The 26620-nt window shown below is 42.6% G+C and overlaps 1 protein-coding gene across 1 annotated transcript in view; it reads right to left on the bottom strand.

Annotated features, from left to right (window-relative positions):
* LOC137165978 (disks large 1 tumor suppressor protein-like) overlaps window positions 1-26620 on the bottom strand; it is a 263745-nt gene that overhangs the window by 218798 nt on the left and 18327 nt on the right. The window contains exon 3 of the mRNA XM_067567537.1: window positions 22186-22317. Within this exon, the coding sequence (XP_067423638.1) occupies window positions 22186-22317 (132 nt within the window). The remainder of the gene's footprint in view (window positions 1-22185; window positions 22318-26620) is intronic.

Raw genomic sequence — 26620 nt, 5'->3', positions numbered from 1 at the left:
CCTGCAAATCCTTGAGCACCAGCAGTCCAATGAAGTTTGTGTCAAATTCTCCTCTGTCTACCTCCTTGAATTTGTATGTTGCAGATCTGTCTGCAGAAGAAATTTGGAAAACTATGTCCCCCTACACCTGATCAGTGTTCAACCAAAAGCTAGTCCCATAGATACACAGGTGTTCTTCATGTATATCCACCCTTTCCAGATGACTGATACTGCCTGGACTCATTGCCTTTCTACCTAAGTTTACAGCAAATACCATAGAGGGCACACTCACTATATGCCTGCCAGGGAAATACTGTCCTCCGTCCTTTACCACCAATTTTATCTCAAGTAGTACATCAAATTCAACTATGTCCCTCATCCTCTTCAAATGCCAATGCATTTCCCAACAGATATTCACCAAACTCACCCCACACTCCTAAGTGCTGAGTTATTAACAGCAATCCATCCTTTTCTTAGTTTTGTATAATGTCATCATCACTGTAGTATCTAAGTGTTTCTAGCATGAAATTAAGCAAAGAAAATTTTAGACTGAATATCAGGAAAAAGTATCCTAATGATAAGCTCTAGCAGATGTGGAGTAGAGGTGGTGGAAGCACAATCACTGGGTCATTTATAAGTGGACAGGACAAAATCCTGGAAAATATTCCTCTGGGATGGGTCCTGTTTTTGGACAGGAGTTGCAGATATTACATTGGTGAGGGTGGTATAAGAACCTATTATACAGGAGCTAGTAGCACTATCTATTATTAAGGTTCCCCAACACTTTCTCTTCTAAAATCCTGTTTTCAGTTGCTTATAACTTTTGGCAAACTTTTACTATTTGGGCTGAGATTTTCCATGCCGGGTTTCTGCCTCAGGTTGAATTATTTTATTTATTTATAAAATGTATTTATATTCCCTCGGTGCCTCCCGCTCCTGTGATGGCAGCTCCCAGCAGTACATTAGCTGGGGCCTCGGCTTGCCCTGCACAGTCCTCATCTGCCTGTGACTCACTGCCTCACAGGGGCCCAGGAACACTGAGAGCAAAGGGAGCAGCTCTTCCCCCTCTCCCCAGTGTGGCTGCACTGCCCACATGGAGAGCCCCTCCTCGCCCCACAGCTCCATCTCCCCTTGCACGGAGGGGCCACCCCTGCCCCAACTTTCCAAGTGAGAGGGGTGTTTTCCTTGGACAATCCCCCCACCACCTGGGGACTAAGCCCAGGCGAGCCCTGGGCTCCTGCTAGGGAGGGATTGGAGCTGCAGCTGGGGGATGTGCCGAAGCATCAGGCCGATCGCTCGGCCCAATGGAAAACACATTCCTGATGGCCGCCAGGCCGGGCTGGGCTGGGCTGGGCTGGGCTATTGAGCGGAGCCAGGCAGGGATGAGCTTGGCTCAGCTGAGACAAGGCATTGGCTCAGGAGCAGTTTGTGGGATAGTTAAATGGGGCAGAGTGTGGGGGGGGGGCGCCTCGGGGGAGAAGGCCAAGGGGGGGTGGAACATGGGCAAGGCTTGGAGGAGGGATAGAGCAGAGATGGGGCACCTCGCCCAGCCCCCCCAAAGGTAGGAGTCATGAGCCGCCCATAGTTTGGGGCCCAATACTGTTTCCACTTCAATCAATGGTGTTGTGAGATCAGGAGTGGGCCCTCAATTATAATACTAGATTAAAGATGCTGTTTGAACAAAGATGAATCTATTAATCTATCTTTCATGTCACTCCTGTTGTATTAATTTAGGTGGAATATATGGGCTAAAGTTGTTAACAGAACCCTCTCACTGCCTATCATTAAACAGTATAAAAAAGGTTCAGGATTTGGTAAAAAGAGAGACTTCAGCCTGCTTAGTGCCATGGCAAACACACCATTAAAAATCCTTTTAATCTTTTATTAAAGATAAAGAAAAGAAGGAAAATACTTAATGCATTTGAAATATAAAGTATTAAATAAGGCTTTATTTAACATTTCTTTTTGTTTCCTTTTTCTTTAGCTGGAGAAAGTTTTAGAAAGAAAAAAAACCCTTATTTGACAGTCTCTTGAATGGTATTAAAAATGGTCCTTTTGAGAAATAGAGAAGTTAGTTGAGATGGAGAGTTCATTGCTGCTCTTGTTGTTAAAGTTCAACCATAGAAGAGAAAGCCCACTTGTTCAACAGTCCCTTAGATAGTACTACAGATGGTCATAACTATCATCCTAGATGGTGTCTGGGAGTTAGCTGGAGTTGGAAACGATGGTTATGTGATCTGGGTCCCTCTCTTTCTGATCTGTTCTGATCAGGACACCTCTGAGCTTCAGGATGACGAAGGCCCAGGGTCCCACGAAATGGTGGGGGTGACAGCAATGAGGGTGAAGCTCACTCCAATAGCTTCTGTCTGTTCTTCCCATCTGTTTTCCTTTGTTTTTTCACACTTTCCCTACAAAATCTCTTTTCTTTTAAGGACCCAAAAAGGGAGTCGTGGGTAGAATAGCCCACCATCTCCTTATTTGGTCCACCCGTTGGGCCTAATATCCAATTTTGGTTCATTAACTTCCAGCTCCACATCTCCTGTTTTTAACAAGTATAATTTTAACATAGTTCTTGAATCATATCAACTTGGCCTTTCTGTTTAGACTAATTCAGTTATTGTGTCTCCCTTTTGTACTTTTTCCCATTAGCATTTGTTGTTCTAGGTTATTGTAACATCTTATGAACTTTTACATACTTTTTACAGTTGAGCTCAGAATTTGGATACATTTACAGGTCCAATTATCACAACATTTCACTGCAGTCCATGGAGTTACGACATGGATAAATTTAGCCAATACTCAAGGACAAAGTTATAATTATCTTTAAAGATATAACAAACAAATCACTTATGCTAATGTGTTTGTTTTAAAATACCAACTATTTTTTTAAAGAAATATTCACTTAATAAAAACTGCATTGTAATTTAGCCTGAAATCATTTTAAAGACTAAAAATATACAGATAAAGCAGCTCTGCTATTTCAGAGGTAAATCTAGACATCAGCATTACTGATACACCATCTGGTTGCAGATCATTGTTATCCTTTCATTTTATTAGAAGAAGTTGAAACTATTAGCAAGATATAAATGTTGTCTCTCACTACTTAACCCAAAATATATCTATCTCATTACTATTTGCGTGTCTTTATATTCTCTTGTCTTGAATAATGGCATGTATGCTAGATCAGATTAAGGTCAGATTAAAAAAAAATGTATTACTTAATTTCTCTTCAATTCTCTTCACCAAGCAAGTAATAAAGGGTTAATTGGGTTAATGTGATGAGGATTACACAGCAGCCATATAACAACAGCTGCTGAAACTGCATTTTATTAATTGTAATTAGACAAATTTTGCCATATGGCAAAATCATTATTTTAGAAAATACCTGGGAGGCAAAAATAGCTTTTTCCCCCATTATTTTACATCGAATTCTAATGAGCTCATGACTGAGTGCCATTACTGATACTCAGGAATGTTCAGATGACTTCATTTCTATGCAGTCTCCGCAGTTACAATGTGCAAACTATATGGAAAGACTCAACACGCATATTCAGATCTGTAATTGTGCACATACATTGGCTAGGAGGGAGCAAAATATTAATTGGGTGTAGAGTTAGGATTACAAGTGATCACATATTGCTTAGGTTGAATCAATTCTGTAATCTGTTAATTTTTATACAGAGATGGGCTTTGATTCAAAATACAGACCTGGACTGGGATTCAAAATTTTCCAAAGTCTGTGTTCAGATCCTGATTTCTGATTCAATACATTAGAGAAAGGGATCAACTGCAAAGTTTAGAAACCGATCCAAACCTCCCCAAAGCTTGAGTTTTCATATCTCTGCTTTTGGCCTGACCTTCCCTAATCCAAAAGTTAACAAACAATGTATTTTAAAATCTTTGGGGCAAAGCATGCCTTCAGACACACATGTGGGAAGTGTGTATGTGCCCACAGAAAAGAAATGGCCAAATTACTTTAATGCTAACCATTTGCTGTGCCAGCTCCCACTAACCCCAGCAAAAAAAAGTTTGGGTTTTTTAAAATATGCTTTTTAAAAGGAATGAATGTTCCAGTAAATTTACATTTTGCGTGCATTTATTTTGGTTTTATAGCTGTGGGAGCTTTTTAACATTTATTAAGGGCTTGATTGTGGCTTTTAGCCCCCTTACATTGGGTGACAGTGCAGAGCTGCATTCCCCTAATGGGAAGCATAGGGAAGAATGATTCCTGGAGCATCCGAGGCACACTGGGGAGAGAGTTACTGGTGATGCCTTGAATGGGTTCACCACGCACATACATACCATGTGATGCCTGGTTATCTCTGTTAGCTGGACCACTGGGACCAGAGCCATAGCTCTACATACTCCTACATCCGCCTCATGAAGTCCAAGGCCCCAATAATGTCTTTGCAAGGGTGGGAAGATTTTATTTCCTCCCCATTCTCATCCATACACGTATGGCTGGGGAACAATCTAGCCCTTCATAGGCATTTTTCAAGCATCCTTATATGATGCCAGACTTTAACTGGAGACCTGCAAGAGAGCAGCTATGGTCCCATGAGCTGGCTGAAATCCAGACTGAAACTCATAAAAAAACAAACAAACAAACAAACCAAACAATTTAAAATAATCCAGATGGTCTAACGTTTCTACCATCTTAGCCCACGCTGAGAGAAAGTGAAAGTTATCTTGCTAAGAGAACTGGACTTTAAGAATAAAAACAGTTGCAGTTATCTTCACACAAGATGAAAGCTGCCCGTGAATTTAAATTAAAGTTCTGCTGTAACTTGCTGTGCTGCAGTCTGAGGAGGTCAATTTGAGAATACAGGACTTTAAGAGTTGTAATGACAGACTCCTACATCAGAGATCTCACTAGCGTGCCTCCGAAATGTCATATAGCATTTGTTTTCTTCACACTATTGTGCTTCTCAACATCAGTAATATTCAGACACATGATGGGACTAGTTAGGGTTCTAACATTTTCAGATGTACTTCAGATATGCTTACAGGAGATTCCTTATTTCATAGCCATGAAAGTTCTGAGTATAAATCCTTGTAAGAGGTAATTCTACTATATTTTATTCTGCAAAGGAAAATGCATTAGAGGCATGATCCAAAGACTATTGAAGTCAATGGGAATCTTTCAGTTGATTTCAATGGGCTTTGTATTCAGGCCCTAGAAGAGGAAACCTGTCTTACCCTCCCTGAAGACAGATTATGACCTTGGTTATACTGCCGTAAATCTGGATTAACTCTATTGACTTCAGTGGAGTTGTATTGGTGTAAAAATCCACTGTGGAGGCCACTGTCATGCAAGTGTGGGGGACCATTAACCATTGCCTGCTACACAGGACTGTGACTCTCGGCAACACGCAGGACATAGTGGATGAAGTTGCAGCTATGGAGATCTTGAAATATGATGGAACAACAGATGGCACGCACATCCCTATTTTGGCACCAGATTACCTTGCCACAGAGTACATCAACAGAAAAGGCTACTTATCTATGGTTGTACAGGTGTTGGTGGATCACCAGGGACACTTCGCCAATATCAGTGTTGGCTGTTCAGGGAATGTGTATGATACTCACATCTTTAAGAACACAGGACTGTTCAGAAAGCTACAAAGAGGGACTTTCCTTCTTGATGGTGCAGGCTGATAACCATTAGCGATGTTGAAATGCCAAAAGTGATCCTGGGGGACCTTGTTACGCTGGTTCATGAAGCCGTACACCAGCGATATCGACAGAACCAGGAAAGATTCAAGTACTGACTCAGCAGGTGCAGATTGACAGATGAATGTACTTTTGGTGGATTGAAGGGCAATTGTTGGCTGGCATCCTTTACTGACAAGATTGGATCTCAGTGAATAAAACATCCCAATGGTGATAGCTGCCTGCTGTGTCCTATATAAAATCTGTGAAGCAAAAGGGGAAAAGTTGCTGCCAGGGCAGAGGTGGAGCGGCAGTTTGAACTGCCAGACATAAGGGCTATTAGAAGTGCTCAGTGCAGAGCTATGCAGCTCAGGGAGGCTTTGAAAAAACACTTTAACAGTAAGCCACAGTAATGCGTTGGGGTAGACTGTGCTCTATCTGGCCCTGTTGTTTTGGGGCCTGTTAGGAACTGTGAGATGCTTGGTGTGTGTCTATGAAAATAACACTGTCAGTGCACCTATTAATTTTTTGGTGCTTGCTGTAAATTTATGATTATTACACTGTTTGTCACTGATCCTATGAGTTGTGTTGCACTGTACAACAAGTAAATGAGTGCTTTCCATACCACTAGGCACTCTGCACCATATGTTGTGAACTAATAATGATTAATTGTTTTCCAAAGAATAGAATTGCATTGAGTAACAAAACCAATGCAAATAAAAATCTGTGCAAGTTAAAAGCAAATACATTAAAAACATAATAAATTAATGGAACAGAACTTATGAAGGAGAAAGAACATTCATGTCCATTTGAGACACACATACAGCAACTGTGGATTTAACAGGTCAGTGCATGTAAAGCTGTGGTAGTCTATAATGTCCCCTGGGGTGGAGTGGTAGGGCAGGGATGCGGCCCCTTATGCCATGTGGAACATAGAGAGGGGCATAGTGAGAAGATTCTGTAATGGAGTTTTCCATGGATTTCAAAGGGAGGTGAGCCTGTGAGTGTTGAAACTGCTGGTCCACAAGAGTCTGCCGCATCTGTGTTTGTTGCCAGTGAAACCGCATTATGTCCTGGTGCATCTCCCTCTCTTTTTCCTTCTAAGGCTTTCTCCTGTCCACTCTTTCCTTCTCCAGGCTGTCTGTAATATGTATCTTCCAGGCCCTCTGCTCTGGGTCTGATGCAGCACTGGCTTGCAGGATCCCATTGAACATGTCAGCCCAAGTCCTCTTCTTTCTCCTCCTTATTTGGTTCACGCATTCCACGGATGTGGACAGTAGGAATGTAAAAATTAGTTTAATTAAAAATCCCTTTAAACATTCTAAAAATAGAACGTTTAAATGGTTAAACACTGCAGGGGAGAGCCGTGCTGGGCTCGGCTCCTCACTGCCAAGTGAGAACTGCCTAGCTGTGGCGGTCCCCCCCCCCACTGTGATAGCTGGGCAGCTCTCACTTGCGGGAAGCTGAGCCGAGCCCAGCTACGGCTCCACACCCCCTCCCTCTCTGTGACTCGCCTCCCGCCACGCTGGACTCCCCACCCCACTGGGCTCCATGCCTCCCTGCGGCTGCCCCTCCCTCGCAGGGAGCCCAGCTGGGGCTATCCCCCCGCTGGGCTCCCTGCCTCCGTTCCCCACCTCTTCCCGCTGGGCTCTGCGCTTCCCCGCCAGAAAGAGCTGCCCAGCTGCTCTCACTGGTGGGGATCCAGCCCAGCTGTGGCTACCCCACAGCACTGGGCTCCGCATCTCTCCCACCTCCTTTGCAGGGAGCTGAGCCCAGTTGGGCTCACCCCACCGGTGCTGGGCTTCATGCCTCCCCCGCTCCTGGGGAGCGGAGCCCAGCTGTGACTACCCCCGCACTGGGCTCCGTGCTTCCCTGCCAGCAAGAGCTGCCCAGATGCTCTCGCTGGCAGGGAGCCAGCCCAGCTGCCACTCCCCTCCCCCGCCCAGTTTAAACGATAATCAGGTGTTTAAAACAGTTAAACAGCTGATTACCATTTAAACAGTTAAACAGTTAACCTTTTACATCCCTAATGGAGAGGGAAACCATCAAGGCTGCAACTGTAGCCGTGACAGGTAAAACACACGGAGATACCATTGTCACTATAGTCACAACTGAGAGCAATAGTGGAAGATTCAGAACTCTCTTCCCCTACATTTTCAACAAGACATGCTTATTGTCACTTCTACTTTGTCATGCTTGTGCACCAGCCATGTTGAGTGTGGCCTGCCGGGGTGGGGAAAAAGAAGAGGGAATTGCTCAGTTGCCTGAAACTATGAGCATAGGGCAATGGCACTGAATACTGGCACCATGTTCCACAGGCTGTGGTGATTTTAGCTGATATCTCACTTCTGAGAGTGATAAAGGCAAAGAGAGCACAGCTGCTGCTGGCATCCCAAAGCCATCCAGGTCCGTATGCCACTAGCCTTTTCACTACAATGGTGACTGCTGAAGTTATCACTGACTAGCATGGGAAAGTGTTCTGCCACAGAGAAAGAAATAAGGCTGCCCTCCCTAGAAACCTTCGGGAGAGGATTGCAGGATACTGCCATGAAAGTTTCATCGAGATTTCTCAGGCGGATTCAAGGGACATGACTGTGTACATAAATAAACTGCTCTGCATGCCTCTCTGCCCCTGCCTAACTCTACAGGGAATGAAAGCAGATGATAACTCTACCTCTCTTTGTTGTACTGCTACCTCTTCTAGTACAAGTAATGAAAGTCAATAGTTGTGTCCTGTTAAGCTGGGGCAGCATCAGTCAGGGTTGCCAACCATCCATACATTTATGGACAGTCAGTAAAAACGTGTACAATTTTAACAGTCTGTAAATCCGTAAATAAATGAAAATGTCCATGAACTTGGGTAGAAATAAAACATATTGTATTTTGACATTGATTGTTGTGTTCAGAATCAGTTCTTGTATCATAAAACTACACTGACCATGACTTTATCAATTTCCTGTTTTCTATTATTGCACACACCCAAAGAACCCGATTGATCAACTAACTGCAGCTAAAACAATTGTGTAATTCCAAATTCCTGTGTATGGAGTATCACGAGTGAGTACATACTTTTGTGACATTATTGTATTGTTTATGGTATTTTTAGTGATGTCATTAAAAAGTTCACTGTGTCAGTAAAAAAAATCAACTTCAGATCTTCATGTCAGTAAAAACTAAAATGCAAGGTTGGCAACCCTGCCATCAGTACATCATTGTACTCGGAAATACATTTACACACTTACCTGAGGTTCCTTCCCCTGCACTAGGCTCATTCACGCTTGACTGCGAAGACTGACTGCTCAGAACCTCAAACAGATTCTGGCTCACAGCATAGCAGGACTTCTCATTCACATGTCCCGCATCCTCCTCCTCCACCTCCTCCTCATCCTCACTGTTCACAGTAGGGGTCTGTGACTCCGACTCCTTGGAAGTATCCACAGTGGTCTGCAGGGAGCTCTTGGGGTTTCCACCAAGTACGGCATGCAGCAATTCGTAAAAGCAGCAGGTCTGCTGCTTGGCACTGGATAGATTGTTGGCCTCCCAAGGCTTCTGAGATACCTGCTGCAGTTCCTTCGTCATCACCTGGCACTGCTGCTGATCCCTCTCATACACCTTCTCCTGTATCCCCCGGGCAGTCTGCTTGTAGATGTCCACATTTCTACGGCTCGTCTATAGCTGTTCCTGCACAACCTCTTCTTCCCACAGTCCCAGGAGAGCCAATATCTCCTGTTTACTCCAGGCTGGATCATGTTAGGATCATGATCACCTGGGCAGCTGCACACAACAATGGAGAACTGGACAGTCAGGAAAAGGCATTTAAAAACTGTAGGGCTTTGAAGTGGCAGGGGGGCCTTCTAGTGTCCATGACCCCTGAGCAGTGGAGTTCCCACCTGTGACCACAGCAGTAAATGTCAGGCATTGTGGGACAGCTGCTGGAGAACTGTTAGGATTGACATAGGTAACGCAGTGTTTACACTCGTTCTGCGTCAATCTCAGTACATCAACCAAGCTTAATGCCACCCAGGGAAGTGGTGTTACTACATCTCTGTAACAGGGCACTTACATTGGTGGGAGACCAAATTAGGTGTAGACACATGCACAGCTAGTTCAACACAAAGCAGCTTATGTTGACCTAACTTTGTAATGTAGACCAGGCCTTCCTCTGGGTACACAGTCATTCTGGTGTCATTCAGTGGTGTCTCCTCTAGAACTGGCATAGGCAGAGTTTGGAGGGGACATGGGGGGCAATTTTTTTAACCCCTGCCCTCTGCGCTGTCCAGCGCTACAATCACACCAGGCATCCCAGCCTCAGTGGAGTACCAAGGGAGGGGGCCATGCCCCCGGCACCGGCCTGCAGGGAGGGGGTGCTGGCTCTGCCCTCAGAGGAGGAGCCGCCCCCCACACTGACATCCCCCCATGCCGACCCGGCCCATGGCTCCCTAGTTGAGCCCAGCGCGGGGTTGGAGGCAGTGAGGCTGGGTCGGCGCAGCCACCAGGGATGTCAGCAGGGGAGGCAGTTCCTTCGAGGAGGGCCCAGCCGGTGCCCCACCCAGGCCAGCGCCCGGGGGCATGGCTCCCCCCCTCAGTACACCACTGCTCCCCCAGCTGGCAGAGCCCCCTGCCCAGCTGCAAGCACCCACTCCCCAGCCCAAGGTGCAGGGGTGTACCGAGGGGGGGTGATGCCCCCAGCACTGGCCTGGCAGGGGGAACAGGGGGTGCTGGCCAGACCCTTCTTGGAGGAACCACCCCACAGCTCGCTGACATCCCTGCCGTTGTTACCTGGCAGCTCTGTGTTCTTGGGGAACCAGGGCGCACAACCCCCTACTCTCTCTGGCTCACATGAATCCCCCCCCCAGCCCCTGCTTGAACCAGAAACCAAAGGCATCTCAATATGAAAAGGCAGTGGAAAACACACCTAAAACCCTCCCAATAAGGGTTATACAACTCCCCTAGCCTCATCTACATCAAAGATGTAAAATGAGGCATCTCAATTAGCACATCAAATGTAGAACAGAAGCCTCATCTACATCGAAGATAGAACAAGAATTAGCATAGATTATGGAGAACCAACCTCCAAAGCAGGGACTGCACTGAACTCTGGGATTGGCAAAGCAGGGACGCACTGCATGATGGGAGATTTCTGCCCTTGATGTAAATGAACTCACACCTGCACACATCCAGCTCCGCAGTTATCAGACCATTCTAGATATTGATTTGCAAAATACTGAATCTGCCTGGTTACATTGTGAGCTCCCTCAAGGAACACTGCCCATAGCCAGGAATGATCAGCTCCTATTGTCCAGCATAAAGAAAACCACTCTGGGATACTTCCTTGAGACATTGTTTATCCATAAACAAATCTGGGGACTACAAAAACCCCTACCCAAGTTCAAACCTCTGTTCTGATGCCTGGATCCAAATTCTGCATCAGATCCACTGGAACTTTCCCCTTTTCCTGACTGATCGAGTTGGGGGCTCTGCCTGTCTCAAGCGTGCCAGACCCTAAGCTGAACAGCCTGTCTCCTGGGAACCTCTGAGCTGCATGGAGTGGTGAGACCTCCCCCCCCTTCCTCCTCCAACTCTCTCTCTCTCTCTCAGTCCAGGTATAACTTCCTACTTTTGTAATCAAACCTGGACTAGCTTTCTCCAATACTCCAACTGTAATTGTGTAGTATTGTAAATGTTCGATTGTTTTTCTCTCCTTGCATGGTATCACTATTAGTATCATATATTTTATATGCCTGGCAATAAACTAACTGTTATAATCAAGCTGGTTGCCAGTCTCTCTCTCTCCCAACTTCATTTACTTCTGTGTGTTCTTGGCTTCCCTATCTTGCTCTGCAGCAACGCTTCTTCTACCTAAGCCAAAGATCCCTGGAGTGCCCAAAAATCCTATAGGGTTTGCTCATCAAGGGGGTTACTGCTAGAATAATTGTAGAGTGAGGGGGGAGGCAGCTGAGAAATGCTGCTCTGCCTAGCCTACGGAGTCCAGGGGCATATAATGGGGGCAGCTGAAAGTGCTGTTTGAACCCAGCCTGCTCAGAAAGGCACTCTATTCTGGTGTGGTGTAAAAGGGCATATAAGGTCATAAAATGGATAGAGAACTGGCTAAAGCATAACGCTCAACGAGTAGTGATCAATGGCTCCATGTCTAGCTGGCAGCCGGTCACAAGCGGAGTGCCCTGGGGTCGGTTTTGTTCAACATCTTCATTAATGATCCAGAGGACGGGGTAGATTGCACCTTCAGCAAGTTTGCAGATGACACTAAGCTAGAGGGAGTGGTAGATACCCTGGAAGGTAGGGATCGAATACAGAAGGACCTAAACAAACTGGAGGATTGGGCCAAAAGAAATCTGATGAGATTCAACAAGGACAAGTGCAGAGTCCTGCACTTTGGATGGAAGAATTCCATACAGAGCTACAGACTGGGGATTGATGAGCTAGGCAGCAGTTCTGCAGAAAAGGACCTGGGGGTTACAGTGGATAAGAAGCTGAATATGAGTCAGCAGTGTGCCCTGGTTGCCAAGAAGGCTAATAACATACTGGGCTGCATTAGTAGGAGCATTGCCAGCAAATCGCAGGAAGTGATTATTCCCCTCTATTCGGCATTGGTGAGGCTGCATTTGGAGTATTGTGTCCAGTTTTGGGCCCCCCACTACAAAAAGGATGTGGACAAGTTGGAGAGAGTCCAGTGGAGGGCAACAAAAATGATTAGGGGGCTGGAGCACAAGACTTATGAGGAGAGGCTGAGGGAACTAGGCTTGTTTAGCCTGCAGAAGAGAAGAATGAGGGGGATTTGATAGCAGCCTTTAACTACCTGAAAGGTGGTTCCGGGGAGGATGGAGCTGGGCTGTTCTCAGTGGTGGCAGATGACTGAACAAGGAGCAATGGTCTCAAATTGCAGTGGGGGAGATCTAGGTTGGACCTTAGGAAAAAGTTTTTCACTAGGAGGGTGGTGAAGCACTGGAATGGGTTACCTAGACAGGTGGTGGAATTTCCATCTTTAGAGGTTTTTAAGCTGTGTCTTGACAAAGCCCTTGCTGGGATTATTTAACTGAGGTTAGTCCTGCTTTGAGTAGGGGGTTGGACTAGATGACCTCCTGAGGTCCCTTCCAACTCTTTGACTCTATGATTCTATGATAAGGGGGACAGCTGAGAAGTGCTGCTCTGCCCAGCCTACAGAGTCCAGGGGCATATAAGGAGGCCAGCTGAAAAGTGCTGTTTGGACCCAGCCTGCTCAGAAGTGCGCTCTATTCTGGTGCGGGGCAAAGGGGCATATAAGGGTGGCCGCCGAAAGTGCTGTGTCACCCAGTCTGCTGAGTTCAGGGACAAATAAGGGGTCATCTGAGAGTGCTAATAGCCCGGTCCACTCAGATGCACTTGGTTAATCTGGAATGTGTGTGTATCTGTGGGGGTTTATTTGAATCTGGGGCTGGAGGAACCCAGCCCTGAAAACCTTAGGTCCTGCAGGATAGCTCCATTGGGAGGGACTTGTAGCCATATGAACACACAAGTAACACAAGCAGTACATTAATAAAATCACACACACTCCCCTTCCATGAAATAAGCCCTAATAAATTAGCATAACCCAAGGTAACAGGCAAGTCTGGTAACACTGTGCCAACCCTGCCCCTCACCACCAGCCCGCACTGAGCTCGACTAGCGAGTGGCGGGCTGGGTCAGTGTGGCCGCTGGGGATGTCAGCAGGGGAGGCAGTTCCTCGAAGGAGGGCCCGGATGGCACACCCCCCCACAGGCCAGCGCCCAAGGGCATGATCCATCGGTACGCCACTCCCGTCACGTCCACTGGTCCCACGGGGGAGTGGGGAAGAGCAGGAAACGGGCCCGCAGACACCCCCCACCCCCGCAGGACGCTGCTGCCAATGGGGTTGTGGTCATGCTCCCCCCACGGGATGCCATAACCTCCCTACCACTTGCCCCCCTAAATTAAATATTCAAACGCCACCTATGAGAACTGGTTGAAAACTAGAATTTCTATTCCACAGAAAGTGCCAACATTTTAAATTTACATCCCAATTCAGAATGCAAAGTAGAAAATTTTGAAAGGAAATTCTGACTTTTTTTTTGTTTTGAAAAAAAAACTGAGACATTTCCATTTGGGTTTTTTTTCCAAACTAAACAGAAAAGCTGCCCTGACTCTGGAGGATTCCTCCAGAGGCTGCCCAGGAAGTTCCTGACTTTGGAGTGAGGAGCCTAGAAGCTCTGGACCCCTAGCTCAAGCCAGGGCTGCCAGGGCTCTCTCCATGAAAGTTTTGTCAGAACTGACCTATTCCCGCAGAACGTTTGGACTTTGACAAATCAGAATTCTCCCACGAAAACACGTTCCATCAGAAAATTTCCGACCAGCTCTAATCATCCCCATCTTCAGAGGGTCATTAACGTTGTCAATCATCCTCTCCACCTTGACATCAACAGTGTTGCCAACTTTCTCATTTTATCCTGAGTCTCATATTTGGTGTTTTTCTGCAAGCCCGGCTCCTGGAGCCACATGAGTACATGAAAAAGCATGAAAAAGTAAATTTCTAGCCCTCATGTTTGTGGAGCAAAGCTTGAAAATGTGACTGCAATGCAGCCTAAGAGGTCAGAAATCAAAAGGCAGATGAAAACAACCCAAACTGTAATATTATTTTTTTTAAATCTCATCATTTAAGGTGATCTTGTGATTTTTTTCGGCCCAAGTGATGATTTTCGAATGCTTGGGGTTGGCAATACTATATCTTGCCCTCACAGGAATTTTCACATACTCTCCTATCCTGGTTTTCTTCCCACTCTCTAATTATTCCTTCAGCAGCCCTTTTGGAGGGTGTTCCTCCTCCCTCCTCCATGGCCTGTGGGAGGCTATGCCATTGGCCTGCTGCTGTTCTCACTATACGCCCCATCTCATCCACTTACACCAATGCCTCACAAATCCACCTCTCCACCCTGACCTGTTGCCTTCCACCCAATCTCATCCTCTTCCCTCTGACATCTTCTCCTAGATATTGTGTCTTTACTTTAAATTTAACTTGGCTAATCAAGCTCCCTCCCAATCTTCCCTCCCAAATCCTCTCCTCTTCCTCCTTTTTCTCTTTCTGTCAACAGCAACACCATTCTCCTCATCACTCAAGACTGCAGTTTGGTTATTTCCAATTCCTCCTCCTCACACAACCATACCCAAATCCTGCCAATACTTCACCTTCAACACCTCCAAGGTTCAGCCTTTTTTTTCCATCCTCACAGCTATATCCCTTTTTCAGGCATCCATTACAGTTACTGGGGGTTACAGTGGACAAGAAGCTGCATATGTGTGCAACTTATTGTGCGCTTATTGCCAAGAAGGATAATGGCATATTGGGCTACATTAGTAAGAGCATTGACAGCAGATTGAGGGAAGTGATTATTCCCTTCTATTTGGCACTGGTGAGGCTACATTTGGAGTATTGTGTCTAGTTTTGGACTCCCCACTACAGGAAGGATGTGGACAAATTGGAGAGAGTCCAGCAGAGGACAATGAAAATGATTAGGGGGCTGGAGCTTATGAGGATTTATGTGGAGAGTCTGAGGGAACTAGTCTTGTTTAGTCTGCAGCAGAGAAGAGTGAGGGGGGATTTGATAGCGGACTTCAACTACCTAAAGGGGGGTCCCAGAGAGGATGGAACTAGGCTCTTCTCAGTGGTGGTAGATGACAGAACAGGAGCATTGGTCTCAAGTTGCAGTGGGGAAGGTCTAGGTTTGATATTAGGAAAACCTTTTTCCACTAGGAGGGTGGTGGAGCACTGGAATGGATTACTAGGGAAGTAGTGGAATCTCCATCTTTAGATGTTTTTAAGGCGTGGCTTGACAAAACCCTGGCTGGGACGATTTAGTTGGGATTGGTCCTGCTTTAAGCAGGGGTTTGAACTAGATGACCTCCTGAGGCCCTTCCAACCCTAATTTTCTACGATTCTATGATTGCATCCTTCCTTGGCACCTATGGCATGCTTCCCTCTGGCCTGTCTAACATCCAGCCCCTTGCAGTCTACACGAAATGCTGCAATGAAAGTCTTCCTCCTTGCCCATCATTTGATCACGTGACTGCCCTGTTTGAATCTCTCTGATGGCTCCCTGTCCACATACATACATCAGTGGCAAAGTCTTCTGGTCTGAAATTTTTCAGGATTGTACTTTATATGAAGATCCTGCCTCTGCATCCACCATCCCAAAAAAACCTGAAAGGGAGTAAAATCCCTTATTTTTAGATTTGATTACAGTTTCAAAAATCAATCAATCAATACTTTTCCTATTTTAAAAATTCCTAACAATATTAATTAAAGTGAGTGCTTGGTAGTTACGTCATAATACTCAGAGCTTATGTTTTATTTCCTGCTTCTGCACTATGGATTCCACAACCCTCCCCAATAAATAGAAAGACTGCCGAGAAGTACATAATTTCTTGGATGCTCATATATCAGTTCTCCATTGACTAGAGAACCATATTACACCTGCTATTTAAATTAAACAAGCACTTGTGATGGAGTGGAAAAATTACAATATGTAATAGCAGGACAAGAATCTGACCTCCTTTATAACTTGATTTGACAGATATGATTGTTCTTTAAAGAAAGATTGTTAATAACAGGGATTAATAAAATAAGTTGAACAATGTCAAAGATCTAAATAGCAACTCCCCTCTTTTTAGAATAATGACATAGCATCCTGAGCCTTTAGATGTGAATTGTGTCACAGATGACCAGCAAATTATATAACCCTTAGGAGAGTATTTACAACAGCAACTTTTAAAACTGGCAGTGTTATAACATCTATATTATGTTAAAATAGTGTAATAGAAACAAAGAAAATGCAGATTTTAGCTTACAATATTGCTAAGAACACTCCAATTTAAAATGCGGGGAGAGTTACACAGGCATGAGTAAAAAAGATAAGGCACAGTATAAAAGTCCCCAGGAAATGTGTCATCCTTTAGAGGCCAGGTTTATCCGAGTTTTAGAAAAACGTATAGAGATTAGTTTTTACCTAATACTCCATAAGATGATTACAGCTATTTATGGCACTTTAATTCCTGGTAGAAACAAAATGATATTTTATAGGGATGAATCCACACAAAAAAAAACAACCACTCACATAAACCTCTTCAATCTATTCTCATTCACCAGAACAGCCTGCTAAGCTATAAAATCATGCACTTTTCTTAATTAAATGAAGTCCAGACAAATGTATAGAAGAGGTTTTTAGAAATAAATTGTAGTAAATGTATGTACGGCATCTTAAAAACTGAGAAAGAACACAAAGAACAAAACTCAAGAAAATGTTCAGGAAGAGTTCTCGGATGGGCAGATAATTAGATTTAATATTTTTGCACTGAAAGACATGAACCCACAAACAACAAAGACTGTCAGATAGAGATAAGATACTGAATCTGGACACAGTACATACAAAATATGCACTTCTTCTATAAAAGCACAGCAAAACATTTGATTTTTGTCTTTCTACAGACCCAATCTAGCTCCAGTTAAAGATGAAGATCTACAGCTGAAGATAAAGGCTACAGAAAATGAGGTGTATGTTTCATGGTTGGCAAAGAGGGAAGTCTAGCAAAGCATCTCTTTGGCTTCCAGTGTCTATAGAGGCAGGACTTTGTGGGCATGTGGTTTCACCAGTCCCCAGTATTCTCCTAGCAACACCGGGGGTTTTGCCTTTAGGAGCGCCAACACTGCTGGCCATTCTATACTCTGTGCGTTGGTTTGTATTTGACTGATGGGTGAGGGCGGTGTGACAAGAAGAAGGAAGGTTACTAAATATTATTTGAATTCCTCAGCTATTGGCAGCATGGGGACTTGAATAGAAGGACGGGGAAGGTTCTCAGCAGAGAGATGAAGGGAAGGTGGGCTGAGGCAGGATACGGATGGGAGCTTCGTTTAGCCAAGATTGCAGGAGTTTGAAAAAAATAAAATAAAAAGTTGTGAACACAATAACTAAAATCATCTGGGTCTGTAGGTGAGTTAAGTCTGGGACGAATAATGGCACAGCAGAGGTGCACACTCAATATACATCCATCAGCATTCTAACCATTTTGCTTGTATGCCTTTCCCCTCACACTCGGTCCATGTTTTATCTTTTTAGATTGTATGCTCTTTGGAACTGGCACCACTTCTTCCTACATGTCTGTACAGTACCTGGTCCATTTTATATGCCACTGTAATACAGCTAACCACCATGACTTTCTGAGACACGGTAAATCTTCCCTTTGTTCTTATGAATTAGTCCTATAGTCTTATGAATTAATCATTCTTCTTCTCTCACATGTAGCTATACATTTCCAGGAATATCAGAACAAATTCCAAACCTAGCATACTGCAAGAAGTTAGGACCAGATAGCTGATGTGAATCAGTGTAGTTCAACTGAAGTCAGTGGAGCTACCCTGACTGACTTCAGCTGAGGAGCTGACCTTTGATAAGAATCGTATCAATAATGGGGGTTGTGTATTTTTCTCACCCTAATTATGTAAGTTAGATCCCTATCATTTCCTTACATGTTAGTTCCTATTACATTATTATTGTTTCCTATGACCCCAGAATGTATATGACAATGAGCATTCAGCATGACTTCAAAGCATGACTATCATTTCACTGTCTCCCCCATCTCCCAGTGGTTATATATTTGTAATTATTATTTTTATCCTTCCTTCCTTCTCCTCCTCTTCCCTATCTCATGGCATTTCTTTTTCCCTCTTCCCAGCATGCTCTCCCCTGCAATTTGCCCCACCATGGTTCAGTCTGAGGGAGATGCTGCCTCTAGAGGAAGGGCCCAATCAAAGAGGCACATCTTGCCTTTGGATCTGAACACAGATAAGATGAGGGTCAGTCTAATCATTATTCCCTTTTCCTTGTAGAATCTCTTCTGAAAAATAAATACTCAGATTACAGCAGTGTGCCACAATGAAACAGAACCCCCACATTTCAAAATATTATATCTGTGGAAACTGCAGGAGAGGCAAAAAACCAGCCCAAACTGCTCTTGCTGTACCAAGCTGAAAAAGGAACTACTGGACATAGTCTCTGTTGAGAGACTAATTTAGAACTAACTAAAAGAAATGTATGTTTCTAAATGGGAGTTCCTCCTCCTTCCTTTCCAGCTCCACCTTCCTCTTCTTTGACAGGTTTATTATTTTTTCTGTTAGCATCTCAGGGTGAAGTTTTAAAAGCATTGTGTTTGGACTACTTGACTCTAATAGGACTCTTGAGACTGCAGCACCACACATCTCTTTAAGAATGTGCCTCTTAGCAATTGCTACTTAAACTTTGGAACATCAATAAGAAGAGCAGCAATATGAGCAGCCCGCAGAGAATTGGGGATGCTTTTGAGCCAGAATTAAAACTTAAAACACCAATCCAGCAATAATCGTTTTATAAATCTTTCACAGATCTTTGACTTACATGTGAGTAGCATTTTCTGGTCTCAATTCAACCATCTTTTGGTGTGTTTAGAACATTTTCATAAAAAAAAGAAACAATGGTACTTTTTCCAGAATGGCTACTTTTTCCTCCTATTCCTTTCCAATTTGGGAATCATTAGTTAATGTTTATAAAGTGCACTGAAGACGAAAAATGCTATGTAGATGTTTATGTACTGTTTCAAATATGGATGCCCATATTAAGTCATAAAGCTACACTTCTGACAGCTCATGTAGGAACATGGGTGCTCAAGAATGAAATGGACACCCTAGCTTAGGTGGCCAAGTTTGAAAGTTAGTTCTAAGTATATTTGATTTCTCATCTATCCTTTTTGTCTCTTATTTGAAGGAAACTCTAATTGTTTGGAAAGCATTTTGGAGTCAACTACAACAAGATGCAATAAAATCACTTCATACATGTGAACAGTTTACAAAATTAAACTCAGAGGGCTTTAAGTAAGTAGAACTTCATTGAAGTTGTAGATAGGGTGACTAGATAGCAAGTGTGATAAATCAGGACAAAGGGTGAAGGGTAATAGAAGCCTATATAAAACTAAGGCCCAAATATCAGGACTGTCCCTATAAAATTGGGACATCTGTCACCCTAGTTATAGGACTTACATAGAGCTGAATTTGGCTCATCAAATAAATACTATTAGTACTACTCTGAATGTGTGAATGTTTGCATCCAGAAGTGTTCAGGTTAATGGTTCAGTAAGAAAATCCTGTTGTGCTTTATCTATTACAGCCTAAATTTTCAAGAGAGAGTAGATGTCTCAGTTTGTAAATGCTCAATTTGAGGCACCTTAAAGGACCCTGACTTTTGGAAAGTGCTAAGCTTCCACTCTCTGAATCGGGCCCCTTTAAGATGTCTCAAGCTGGGCACACAAAACTTGAGTCATTCAAGATCACTAGTCACTTTTGAAAATTTAAGCCAATAACAAAAGTATTTTATATTTATGAGGAAGCTGTGAAGTCAGCAACACAGAGCTATCAAAGGAAGAGAACTAGAAAATGGGAGTCTTGCATTAGATGTTTCTTTGTATGCGATCTAATGCATGGATAAATGAGGCAGACTACTAAAAGAGGCTAAAACAGATGTCACTGAAGTGATTTTATTTGAAATACTGATTATGTAACAGCCTCTTTATTGATTATGTAACAGTATCATCTCACAGCCTTAAAATATTGATGGGGGGGGGGGGATCACATTTGTATCAATCAAGAAAGTAGGCCAACCAAAGAGCAAAACAAATTCTATCATGAGAGATTTTGAACATGTATTACCATTGCAAAGTCTCTTTATTAAAAAGTGTATTGGGGTAGTAGAGAAGATGATCTAAAGTAACAAAAATTAAAACAGCAGCTTTTACTTATGAAATATTGCTCTTTTCAATGTATTGCTTTAATTGTCAATTTATTTTCTTTATACTTTACTTCTGCTTTCACGTAAAGCAATGTAACTTAATTATTTGTTCAAAATGGTATGTGTTTTAAGTCTGAAATCCCTAACACCTTAAAAAATTGAAAGTATAGCCATCCCACAAAATGCTCACAGTTAGCAAGTTTTAAAGGGTTATTTTGAAGTACTGTAGAAATAGGAGTTCCCAAAATAACAATTTCAAGTATTCACTAGTGGATGAATACTATTGTTTCAGCAATTTGTATGTTAATTCTGTGTACATTTCTATATTCTTAGTTATTTCCATACAAAAGCAAAAAGGAAATTTTTCACCAATATTTGTTCTTTAGTTCATATATTGATCATTTTTCCATGTATTTGATATACATTCTGTGGAGTTTATTTATATTTTAATAACAAATACATAGCCATTAACAAGGACAAGAAAGTTATAAAGAAAGACCAAACACTCTAAAGGACTTAGGAGAGACACTATAATATTGAAAAGAAGAATAACTTTAGCACTGATTATTTCCATTTATGAAATAGTTTATAGATTGGCAAAACAGACTGTGCTGTACTTCCTCATAAATGCAACAAACATTACCGACATAGTGCGTGAACCCGACCCCTTCCCACTCATAACTGTAAAAGCAGAGTATCCATGTGGTGTGCTTCAGCTTTTCCCATGATTAATCAGAAATCATCTCTCAACACATTGCTATGGCTTAGAGTTGGCTCTGAACCAAACCTCTAATCTATGGGAAAATGTGGATCTAGATATATACTGGGCCAAATCTGCACTCTATCCCCAAGCTTTGCAGAAGTCTGGCTCCATATCCTATATTTCCACTGTGGGCCTGTAGTGTAACGAGCAATTCTTTCTATGACTGCACAGTCCTGGCCAGGACTTTGAAATCTATACTGTGGCTCCTTGTAGAGGCATAAAGCTATTACATTCTCAATCACTTCACAATAACACCACCATACATATACTTAAATCAGTAACTATTTGTACTTACAAGTGTGTCAGGGATCTTGAAGTGAAATACTGATGCCTCATCAAGCCTATAATAACTTTGCAATATCAGACATATTTGATCCACATTAATGAAAAAAGTGCTTTTAAACAGGACCATTCTCCAGATGGTGCCCAAAAATACATTACTCACTGTTTCATCTAGCATTTTTCTTGAATTATTCCTGAATTCCTTTGGTTACTCACTGTTTTCTGCTAAAAATAAACACTGAGGTCATAAAGAAATTTTGGATGAAATTCTGGCCCCACTGAAGTCAATGGGAGTCTTGCCATGCACTTCAGTGGGGCCAAGATTTCACTCTTTAAATTTGTATGAAAAAATACAAAATATTCTACTGTGGCCCCGTCTCCAATCACATTGAGAAAAGAAAATATATTCAGTTTAGCAATGACTAATATATAGTCCAACATTTCAAGAATTTTCTGCTTATTTTCCCTTCCCAATTACTGGACAAGTGTTTGTTTAAAATATTTAGGCAAATTTTTGCCACCCAGTCTCTAAAATAATAGTTCCAGCTTGTCATCTCTTTGTCAGCTCATTTTGTACAGGTTAACCAAGTGTTGGTCAATCAAGAGACAGTCGATGAACACAACCATAAGCCGTTAACAGCCAAAAGCATGAGTCTAACAGTAGCAAATAAAGCATTATGCATAAGTACCTACCTATTAGTGCCTGAAATAAGCTGCTCTTAAAGATGCCCATCACTTTTTTAATGGCTTTTTTCAATTGTTGCTCTTCCGGCTTCTTTAGCTTTTTACAATATTCTTCTAGAAGCGCTAAAGCTCGATCAGTATCTAAAAATAAATCATTAAACAAAAATCTGTTTTATTGACTTAAAAGATACAGAAATTCCAGTATATTAACCCACATTTCCCTAGGTCACCTATTCACAACATTAGAACAAAACTCCATTCATTATAAATGCTATCTAAAGCTATAGAATGTAGGCTGTAAATTGCATTGTACAGGAAGCTTAGTGTTGTGTTATATTGCACTGGTGGAGGTAAAATACACAAATTAACATGACATCAATACTTTATTAACGAGACTTGATTGCATATCTGAGATCTCACATGCAAACAGAAAATGACCTTTCCAATGACATATGGAACAATGTTTAACCTCTAATAGTCTAGGAATAGTTCAAGGCTGAAACGTATGTGTTCAGAACCTTAAACTATGAACCTGATCCTACTCTCACTGCCTTCAATCAGAGCATGATCCCATCGTATGCAGAAGATACAAAATTATAAATAATAATCACTATTGGTAGCTAAAAAGAAAACTGGCCCTGACATATATTTGGAGAAGAGTTGAAAATGTTTGGTGTTTTAATTGTTGAAAGTACAAGGCTTGATTCCCTCTCTTCTGAGTATGGATCTAAAGAAAGGCAGGGATCCAAGAATTTGAAATTCATTCCCTCTCTGCATTAGGTTGCCATCCATATTTTCAGAAAAAAAGGGTCCTTCATGGCAGAATGGAACTCATATGTTAACTCAGTAACAGGAATCCAACCTTTCTGTGGGAGTTTAAAGGAACAAGGAGTCTGATACTCCATTGCTCTGCAGCTTGTGGAATCATTTACACAAAGTGAGTGTTAGTGGATATAAAATGTTACCAGATCAGAATGGTGGCATTTGATATCCACTCTGCACAGATGTAAATGACTGTACAAGGTGCAAGGCAGTGGAGAATCAAGACCCTAGTGTCAAGTGTCCCCGAGATGTTTGTACCACTCTCCCTGAAAAGTTTGCACGCTCTCATTCCGTAATTATATATTATCCCAGATGCTTGCAATAAGATTCTTCTGTAACAAAACTAATAAAGCTATGAAATCAATAACTATATTTAGACAAGTACTTCAGCCAAGACTTCCTGCAATGGAGTTAAATACAAGAGCCAATTGTGAAGCTCACAATGTCTGAAGGGATTGGGCTGACTGAATCAGTTAAGAAGGTACCTGAGAAGAGACCACAGACTGTTACCACATTCTCTCGTTTATTCTCTGAAAGCAAGAGTTCCTTTCCAATATAATGGATTAAAATAGCTCACTTTTTATCAATCCAGACAACACCAAGAAGGTTTGGAACCTGGCTGGGCCTGGTGTTGTGATGGACGAAGCACAAGTTTTTACAATGTGTTTGGGATGCAGTTAAAACTACACGGTTTGCTCAGCAGTTGGGGACAATTGTGTGTGAGAAGCAGCCTAGAGGTTTGAATACAAGCTTCTAAAATTGGTGCTAATTTGGTACAACCTTAATTGCTGCTTTGTCCAATCCTGGACAAAGCATTAGGAATATGGTAAATAAATGTAGATAAAGAAACATTATCACCAACTCTAATCATTTAAAAATATTTTAAAATCCTGGGAATTACTACTTTTAAGCCAATTTTCTGGTGTCTGAGCCTTTAAGGTCCATTCAGTTCACCTTTTCAAGCTTTTTTCCTGCAACTACAAGGGCTATAAACTTCCTGGTTTGGGAAAAAATGAAAACTGAGAATTTGGCGTAATTACTTTTTGCCAGCAGCTGAGGCTTTTAGAAAAACACTAAATATTGCCAGTCAAGACTGGCAATAAAATCATGATAGGTGGCAACACTTTTCTTAGTGTTTCTCTCCTATGCATTTTAGCCCATTGCAGAAGCCCAAACCCAGAATCTAAGGCTCACCTGTGACGATGATAGAGAAGCATGCTGTAGCATAAAGCTGTGTGGGTGGAAATCAATCAGCAGGGCAGCTAGTTTCAAGGATTTAGCCTGACTCTCTCATCACGGGCAGTGGCAGATTTAGCTTGACCTGTGGCCTAACTCTCAAGAAACCAATGGAAGTTTTTCATGAATTCTGCCACAGACTTCCTGCGTTTCCTTAGGCAAGTCATTTAGTTTTCTGTGCTTTGGTTCCCCAGCCATAAAGTGAGAATAATAGCACTTCCGCACCTCACAGGGGTGCTGCAAGAGTAACTTCATTAAATATTGTAAGATCCTTGAATATTGTGGAAATGGGGGCCAACTAGATAAGAAAGATAAGCTTTTTGTGTGTGAGGAAATGTGAACTGTACTGTGCAATGTGATTACTTACTCAAAGTAACAAAAAAGGCAAAATATCTAATCAGTAATTAGTTTGTGTATATATAAATATGCATTAGGTTATGAGCAATGCTGTTTGATCATAAATGTTCTGACATATAAATGAAACTATGTACATCATTAACAAAAAGGATGGAGAAAAGAATAGATATTAACTGGTCAGTAAGATACAACCTGAAGTAATAGCCTACAGTAAAGAAAGGAGCGATTTAGGTTAGAAAATATTTTGGAACAGTGCACCTGTTTACACCAGGGAATAGCCTGCCACCACACAGCCTCACACTATTATCATATGAGCTTTATAAGGCTGAGTCAGTCGTTGATCAGTTGACTTTCAAGCAACACAGGTGCTGCAGGAAAATTATGTGCTCTCGGCCTGGTAGTTAAAGGCAGGTCAGTTAAAGATAACAACATATCTTGAGACAGACTTCTCCAGACAGTGGGTGGGAGACAGTTATTTTCCTGGTGGACCATTCAACAGAAATCTATTAGCATACTTGAGTCAAAAGCTAATGAACAGTTTGCAGAGACTTCAGAAGGAAATTAACAGGAAGATGGCTAGCTAAAAATGCTGGGGAAAGGACTTGGGGTAAGCTGTCCTATAGAAGATGGAGGAATGTCTTATTAGTTGTTTCTAATATTCTTACTTACTATCACTTGAATCTAGTAAACTGGAGCATATTATTCCTTTAGGAGTAGCGAGTCTGAGAGTTCTGGAAGTCTTCAGAGAAGCAGGGGCTGGGCACCCCAGAGAGATGCTCAGAGGACTTGGGGATTGGTGTGTGCCTATTACTAACAGAGTGACAGAGGCCTGCGGAGGCTGGAAGGTAATACTTCTGTTGCCAGAGGCTGGAGGAGTTAGGGAACTGATCGGCAGCAGGCACACACCAGACTTCCTCATGCTAAGGGCAGAGCGGTCGTGTGGTAGTGAAGTGCCTCACAACCCTGGGTACACCTGGGAAGTGTCACAACCTGAACCTCATAAAAGAGCAGAGAACTCAGTTTGGTGGAGGAACCACAGGGAGCATGCTGGGCTCCTGCAGAAGGCTCTGAAGTAAGGTCTGGATGAGGCAGAGGGCTCCAGGGAAGCACGCAGGGAGTCTGCACTCTCTCCCAGAGTGCACATGCTTAAAGGGCGTATAGAAGCCAACCTCAGCCAGCAGAGAGCACCATGGGGCAGGCATGTCCTATCACACTTACTTTTTTCATTCATTAGATTTAGATGATTTTCCCTACAAATAATCTAATATAGTATCTAAAAAGAATTTTCTACCCTTCCTGCTGCAGAGTGAGTCTTTTCCACATATGTCAAGATATTATGGTAATAAACTATCCAAGAAAAAATTCCTGTAGCTATAAGTCTAGCTGGGACCATTAGTCAACAATCCAAATTTTAAAATCCCTAAATGTGTTTTTACCTAATGTAGATTTTAAAAACCTCTATGAATGACAGTTACACAAAGGAGCCATTTAAAATCCACTTTGTCAACTCGAGTGCTTGGAAAAATAAACATAAAAAACAAGAAAAAAATCCCTTATTAATATAAATCAAACACACAAATTTGAGTGATGTTAGAATCACAAAAATATAGAGCTAGAAGGATCATTGAGATGTCATCTAGTCCATCACCCAATGCCAAGGGAGGATCAAGTATACCTAAACCATTCCTGACGTACGCATCCAAAGATAGGGATTCCACAACCTCCCTTGATAACCTGTTCCAGTACTTAACTATCTTCATAACTGGAAAGTTTTTCCTAACATCCAAGTGAAATCTTTCTCGCAAATTAAGCAGATTACCTTTTGTCCTCTCTTCAGTGGCCACAGAGAACAACCAATCACCCTCCTCTTCATAATAGTCCTTAACATACATAAGCACTGCGATCAGATCCCCCGTCAGTCCTCTTTTCTCAAGACTAAACATGCCCAGTTTTTTAACTTTTCCTCATAGGTTGCGTGTTCTAAACCTTTCATCATTTTTGTACCTCCCCTCTGGGCTTCCTCCAGTTT

This window comes from Emydura macquarii, unplaced genomic scaffold (assembly GCF_026122565.2).
Source record: "Emydura macquarii macquarii isolate MOO-44397 ecotype Brisbane River unplaced genomic scaffold, CSIRO-AGI_Emac_v2 contig_318, whole genome shotgun sequence".
In the NCBI taxonomy this organism is placed as follows: Eukaryota; Metazoa; Chordata; order Testudines; family Chelidae; genus Emydura; species Emydura macquarii.
Note: the sequence above shows the minus strand (reverse complement) of the source record. Positions and strands in the feature narration are given on the sequence as shown.